We start from the raw sequence: 7,119 nt of genomic DNA, 5'->3' as shown, positions 1-7,119 counted from the left end.
TCTACTAATTAGGTACTAAACTAATCGGTCTTGTGACATTGTTCTCTGCAATATTGAACATCTCAACTTCCTTCATATTCAGTTCAGATTTATCGCGTAGGACCAAATTATACCAACCCATAGCCATATACTGCAAGTGTATTCTCTACTAACATAACATTGACCAGCTAGAAGCGAAGGAGTGCGTTAAACGTTCAAATCACTTGACCCCAACCTTTATTACTAGCCTATTCGTCACATTAAAGGCCGGAGGATTATTAGAAGTTTGACCTAAAATCTTTCTTGCGATGCGGACAAGTGCAAAATAATATGGATAACTATGTAGTAAACAAAACAAGACCATAAAAAATTGCTAACAAAAGTTGCCTAAGTCCCTCGAACGCTTGAGTTTCACTAAAGTTGTGGCCCAAACTCTCATTTGCACCATATTTGTGACTCTAATTTGCAATACTTTTTTCCAATAGACTTAGAAACTATTACTAAATAGGAATATGTAATGCAAAAGGACATAATCAAAGTTTTCCTTATCCTTTGCGGACTCACAAAATTCAAAGTTCTTCACTATCAAGTTTATATCTATGTTAGATTGCAATTGTTATAATAGAAGAAGCAATGTCTTTTTTCCTGTTTCTTCCCTACTATTCTTTGTACATTTGTCCTAGGAAATGTATTCATACAGTGCCTGTTTTAGTTAGATAGCACTTTTGTTTATGCATTTCAAATTTTGGGGTGATGGATAGACCTTATTAACTATCTGATGTACTTATATATGATATACACATCTAACGATCTAAATTATTTTTTATGGCAATTTCTTCTTCTCTAAAAAAAATAGATAAATAAAGGCAAACAGGCCAACACAGAATGATGACATAATTATCTGCCAGTCCTCAACTTGCTACTGTCTAGGAGAATAAACTTGCTAATGTTTGGGTAGCAAGTTTGGGAGAATAGTCTATTTGCTTCTGTCATTCAACATTCAAGCTTTCCAATTTCCATCTGATATTTTTATTCGTGCTGGAGCGAAAACACAGGCCCAAATAGAAACAGATCATAAATCCAGCCCACGGGATTAGGGAAAGGCCCTTTATAATAAGATTCGAAGTTTCCAGCACTCAGCAGCCAACAAACCCTCAGAGGTGGTAACCCTCACTCACTCATAAGGGAAAAGGAGCAAGAGCACGAACGCTACCTGGAAATCTCACTCCGGCTACGGTTCCGGTGAACGTTGAAGCGACCGAATTTGTGAGTTTCGATTCTTTAAACAGTCTAGCAGCCATTTTGTACAATCTAGGGTTTCTGTCAGTCAATTTTGGCGCCAGTGAGAGATAGAGAGTAATTTCAATGGGGGACGGCGATTTGGTGCTTAAGCGAGCTCATACCGACTTCGGCGACTACGAGGAAGATGTGATTGCGGAGATCCTAGCTAGGCTACCGGTCAAATCCTTGATGCGTTTCCGGTGCGTCTGCAAATCATGGCGTGCTTTGATCTCCGAATCCTATTTTGTAAAGAAACACTTGAGCTACGGAGAGAGAGGCATCACCGAGAGCACTCCCAGATTCATTTTCATGTTGGATCCTCCCTTGTCCTTGGACTTTGAAGCCTTGATGAAGGATGATGATTGCGATGGCGCTGCTGGTGGTCAGTCTGCAGTCACTCAGTTGGATTTTCCGGTACCGAAAACTATCCCTGATTACGGTTGGAGAGTTGTTATTGGCTCTTGCAATGGCTTGGTATGTCTAGAAGTTCCCCCCGAGGCCATTATGTTATGGAACCCTGGTACAAGAGACTCCAAGGTTTTGCCAAAACCTCCTTGTGTTATAAACTCCGGGTTTAACTACCATTTTTTTGGATTTGGGTATGATTCTGCTAGTGACGACTACAAGGTGATACGGGGGTTCACTAATGATCTTGCTAAGAAAATCATGATTCACATATTTTCACTGAAAACAGGTACATGGAGGGTTCTCAAAGACATTGATTATGTTACATTTAAAACGTGGCAGGGGTTGTTCTTAAACGGAGCTCTGCATTGGTTATATAATCTACCTGAAGGGGGCTCAAGAATTTTGGCTTTTGATTTAGAGGCAGAGAAATTTCACAAGACGATTCCATTACCCTGTGATGACTGGTTTTATGATCCCTTGATTCATAAAAATTGTCTCTGTGTAGTTGCTTCCCCTACTGGAAACGACAGTTTCAACATATGGATGATGAAAGAATATGGGGTCAAGGAATCCTGGACTGAAGTTGTACAATTTTCTGTGGAGAATTATGCAGAGGATTATTATGAATTTAGAAGTTACTGCACGCCTGTGTGCATTTTAGAGAATGGTGTAGTTTTGAATGACAAGATGGGTGAGTATGAACACCTCTTGGTAGTATTATCTAATCTGAAGGAGAAGACATTCAAGCATGTTGTTGAGGTCGCGAACAGCATGGAGTTTATGACAGTCATTTACCGAGAGACATTAGTTTCCCCAGACATCCACACATACAAAACCAACATTGTGAGTCTTCTTTATCCATTATTATTAGAATTTCAATAGTGTGGTTACCATGTGTCAGTTGTCAGTACTACCTTGTGTCATACAGGTCGCAAAGTTTGCATTTGGGTTTGCTATTTTGTAACTTATCCACTTTCTTCAGCTGTCATCCATATTGGGTGCAAGTTTTCTCCACAGTAGGTTGAAATGTCACCACATTTGATTCAACTGCATAATATTGAATTTGCCAAATCTTGTTAATAGATGGCTCACAGCTACAAGTATCAATTATGTTATATTTTCTTTTTTGCTGCACAAGTGTTGTTAAATGGAGAGAATTCAATGTGCTACTTCAGAAGTTATGTGTGATTTTTACCTCTTTTAGTGCTCTTTCTGTTTAAATGCTGTTAGAAGTTTTGTCAAGTAGCTATGTACAAGGCAGACTCCATGTTCCAGCATTATGCCGAGCGACTAACACAATAGACTAATCTTCTGCTTCACCATTTTATTCCTATTATTTCTAGATTTGTTCTTTTCATTTCAATGGTATTAGGCTATTTGATCGAGAGGACAAATGTTATATTGGATAACTGCTTTTCATTCTGAATGAGTGAAGTGCTTGTAATTTCAACTTATAACTCATTAATGTCAGATTTGTAGGTGAGCTAGTAGCTCGTTGCTGTAGTTCTCAAGGAAATAGGGAGGCGAAAGTGCTTTTGTACAAGCAACCTGGTTGTCATTCAAGGTGGGCATCATTTTGAGGGGTGAGAGGTATCTGTAATGAGGTGTGTAATGTTTCTCCTTCACTTGGCAACGAATTTGGAGATCCAAAAAGTCATTTTCTCACGTAGAAGGTGGATGCGCTGTTGTTTGTAGATATTGTACTAAGAATGAAATATCTCGTCCCTGTAAACCTATTAAGGTTATTTCTTATGACTATCAGATATTGAAATGTTCGCCTGTGACATCCAATCATAAAGTTCTTATTACTTATGAAACTCCTTTAGCCAGGACAAAACAAACTTAACCTCCAAACTATTCCTTCTTATCGAACCCGCTTAGCTCGATCTTAGATTAAGTAATATAATGATGGCGGGCATTAACTACTCAAAGAATAAATACTAAACAGGAACAAGCTTAGATTTTTAAGCTGCCAAATTTGCTCATCTCTCTGTTTTGAAATGAATGGCCCCCTAGTTATCGGACTTATTGGTAAGACAGTTTGTTAAGAACATATCTGAGGAAAGCAACAGAGCCTTGGAAAGCAATAAAGATAGTGACCGTTCATGCAACTCCCTACAGTTCAAATATGGCGAGGAGATTATGTATACCAATTGTATGCGTCTCATTTCTGTAACTTGCATAATATGGCGACAACTTTATTAATTTAAACAAATTTTTTATTTAACAAAATCTAAAAATTCTTTTCCTTCCAAACAAAAAATTAGGTATAACACCACAACAAGAACAAACACAACCATAATCAAAGGCCTTATATTAAACTCCAATGAAAAATAATCAAACTGTACAAAAATTCAAGCTCTTATTGTTTTTTTTTCTCCGATTACTCCACTGAGATCAAACAATTCAAACTGCCGCAGAAGGCCTCCAATGTCCCTTTTCGCTTCACTGATTCGATGCTCGGCACCAGATAAGACTTGTGCAACCCTCTGTTGATTGATCGTCGCAATTCAAATCAAATCTCAGAATCTTTAGTGTAGCGAGGATCATATTTGGAGTGAGACAGCTGCCTATATAGAATCTTTAGTTTCACCCTTCACTATGTTCGTATGAAATGTTGAAGCCGTATGCCACATAATACATGCTGGTAGTTGACTTATCCTTGAAGATGTGCAGAATACCAGCTCAACTATAACTGTGCGGATTGAATATAACTAATGCTGTAGATTGGCACCACTTGATGCTAAAATTTGCCTCAACTATTTTAGATGAGATTGTAAGCTGTAACCTGCTTCCCCAATTCATTTTGAGTTTGACATGATTCTTTCATGAATCTAGATGCAACAAACTCATTAAAAAAATGCGCCGTCACTCGGCGCCTAAAGGATCGATGCATTGCCAATCCTCGGCACAACAACTTGCTACTTATATTAGCTTGGGAGAATAGTCTCTTTCCTTCCGTCATTCATGCTTTTAGTTTGAAAGTTTTGATTTATTTTTTAGTTCCGTATAATTCCTTTAATCTAAAAAAATATCACCTAAAACACAGGCCCAAATTGAAAACAAATTATAAATCCAGCCCACACGATTAGGTAATGGCCCTCTATAAGATTCCAAGTTTCCAACACTCAAAAGCAGCAGCAAACGTGGAGAGGCAAAAGGGAAGAAAAGCAAGATCACGAAGGCTACCGGAAATCTCACTCCGGCTACGATTCCGGTGAACGGTGAATTCAGCTACCTAATTTGTAAGTTCTAATACAATCTGGGGTTTGCTTCAGTCAATTTTTGGCGAGAGAGAGAGAGAGAGAGATAGAGAGTAATTACAATGGGGGACGGTGATGTCGTGCTTAGGCGAGTTCATGCCGACTTCGGCGACTACGAGGAAGATGTGATTGCGGAGATCCTAGCTAGACTACCCGTCAAATCCTTGATGCGATTCCGATGCGTCTGCAAGTCATGGCGTGCTTTGATCTCCGAATCCTATTTTGTAAAGAAGCACCTCAGCTACGAAGAGAGAGGCATCACCGAGAGCGCTCACAGGCTGATTTTCATGCTGGATCCTCCCTTGGTCTTGGACTATGAAGCCTTGAAAAGTATGAAGGATGATGATTATGGTGATGGTGATGGTGCTGGTGCTCAGTTTGCAGTCACTCAGCTGGATTTTCCGGTAACGAAATCTATCCCTGACTCCGGTAATAGAGTTGCTGTGGGCTCTTGCAATGGCTTGGTATGTGTACAAGTTGACTGCGAGGCCATTATGTTATGGAACCCTTGTACTAGAGACTCCAAGATTTTACCAGAACCTCCTCGAGTTATAAACTCCGAGTATTGGTACTATTTTTATGGATTCGGGTATGATTCTGCTAGTGACGACTACAAGGTGATACGGGGGTTCACTGATTATCTTGCTAAGAAAATCATGATTCACATCTTTTCACTGAAAACAGGTTCATGGAGGTCTGTCGAAGACATTGATTATGTTACATTAATAATGCAGCAGGGGTTGTTCTTAAATGGAGCTCTGCATTGGTTATATAATCTACCTGAAGGGTGCTCGAGAATCTTGTCTTTTGATTTAGAGACGGAGAGATTTCAGAAGACGATTCCATTTCCCTATGATGCTTGGTTTTATGATCTCTTGATTTATAAAAATTGCCTTTGTGTACTTGCTTGCCCGACTGGAACCAACACTTTCAACATATGGATGATGAAAGAATATGGGGTCAAGGAATCCTGGACTGAAGTTGTACAATTTTCTTTTGAGAGGTATGCAGCGCATTATCATGATTTTAGGAGTTATTTCACGCCTGTGTGCATTTTTGAGAATGGTGTAGTTTTGATTGACGAGATGGGTGAGTGTGAACGCCTCATGGTATTATCTAATCTAAAGGAGAAGGAATACAAGCATGTTGTTGAGGTTGCGGAGAACTTGGAGTTTAGAAGTGTCATTTACCGAGAGACATTAGTTTCACCAGACGTCCACACGTACAAAACCAACAATGTGAGTCTTCTTTATCCATTATCATTAGAATTTTTGTTTTGTGGTTACCCTGTGTCAGTTGTCGGTATTACCTTGTGTCATACATTTGGCAAAGTTTGCTTTTGGGTTTGCTATTTTGTAATGTATCCACTTTCTTCAGCTTTCATCCATATTGGGTGCAACTTTTATCCACAGTAATTTTATTGGAAAACCAAGTTAAGCATGACATGTCACCATATTTGATTCAAATGCATAAATATTGAGAATCTGATTTGCCAAATCTTGTTAATATATGGCACACAGCTACAAGTTTCAGTTATGTTATTCTTTGTATGCCGTGCAAGTGTTGTTTCAATGTCTTTCAGAAGTTATGTGTGAGTTTTACCACTTTCAGTACTTGTTCTGTTTAGATACTGTTATAAGTTTTGTCACAGTTTAGCTATGTACAAGGCAGACTCCAGGTTCCAGCATTATGTCCAGTGACTAACATACTAGACTGATCATCTGCTTCACCATTTTATTCGAATTATACTATCATTTCTTGAATTGTTCTCCCTTTTCATTTCAATGGTATTGGTCTATTAGGTTATATTGGATAACTGATTTCTGTTCTGAATGAGTGAGATGCTTGTAATTCAACTTATAACTCATAATTTGTCAGATTTGTAGGTGAGCTAGTAGCGTTGCTGTAGTTCTCAAGGAAATAGGGAGGCAAGAGTGATTTTGTAGAAGCAACCTGGATGTAATTCAAGGTGGGCGTCATTTTGATGGAGGAGAGGTATGTGTAATGTTTCTTCTCCACTTGGAAACAAATTGGGAGTCCAGAAAGTCATTTGCTTATGTAGAAAGTGGATGCAGTGTTGTTTGGATATTGTACTAAGAATTAAATATCTTGTCTTTGTAAACCTAACAAAGTTATTTCTTATATTTATCAAATATAAAAATGTTAGCTCTTGTCATCCAATCAAAAA

At 38.6% G+C, this 7,119-nt stretch overlaps 2 protein-coding genes across 4 annotated transcripts; both read left to right on the top strand.

Moving 5' to 3' along the window:
• The first annotated feature begins 1,123 nt into the window (after nt 1–1,123).
• LOC112188926 (F-box/kelch-repeat protein At3g23880) lies at nt 1,124–3,459 on the top strand. Of its 2 annotated transcripts, none has more exons than XM_024328166.2 (2): nt 1,124–2,511; nt 3,148–3,459. In XM_024328166.2, the coding sequence occupies exons 1-2, from the start codon at nt 1,345–1,347 to the stop codon at nt 3,154–3,156; spliced, it is 1,176 nt and encodes a 391-aa protein (XP_024183934.1). In that variant the 5' UTR covers nt 1,124–1,344; the 3' UTR covers nt 3,157–3,459. The 2 variants fall into 2 exon arrangements, with proteins under 2 accessions (XP_024183934.1, XP_024183933.1); XM_024328165.2 differs by having other exon boundaries at nt 3,140–3,459.
• A 1,327-nt stretch (nt 3,460–4,786) lies between these two features.
• Nucleotides 4,787–7,119, top strand: LOC112190222 (F-box/kelch-repeat protein At3g23880). Of its 2 annotated transcripts, none has more exons than XM_024329645.2 (2): nt 4,787–6,169; nt 6,818–7,119. In XM_024329645.2, exons 1-2 carry the CDS (start codon nt 4,994–4,996, stop codon nt 6,824–6,826), a joined length of 1,185 nt encoding a protein of 394 aa, XP_024185413.1. In that variant the 5' UTR covers nt 4,787–4,993; the 3' UTR covers nt 6,827–7,119. The 2 variants fall into 2 exon arrangements, with proteins under 2 accessions (XP_024185413.1, XP_024185412.1); XM_024329644.2 differs by having other exon boundaries at nt 6,810–7,119.

This window comes from Rosa chinensis, chromosome 2 (genome assembly GCF_002994745.2).
Source record: "Rosa chinensis cultivar Old Blush chromosome 2, RchiOBHm-V2, whole genome shotgun sequence".
NCBI classification, from domain to species: Eukaryota; Viridiplantae; Streptophyta; class Magnoliopsida; order Rosales; family Rosaceae; genus Rosa; species Rosa chinensis.
Note: the sequence above shows the minus strand (reverse complement) of the source record. Positions and strands in the feature narration are given on the sequence as shown.

What these genes read in the sequence shown, in the direction of transcription:
- LOC112190222 (XM_024329644.2), top strand. Translation starts at nt 4,994, where the DNA reads ATGGGGGACGGTGATGTCGTGCTTAGGCGAGTTCATGCCGACTTCGGC.
- LOC112188926 (XM_024328165.2), top strand. Translation starts at nt 1,345, where the DNA reads ATGGGGGACGGCGATTTGGTGCTTAAGCGAGCTCATACCGACTTCGGC.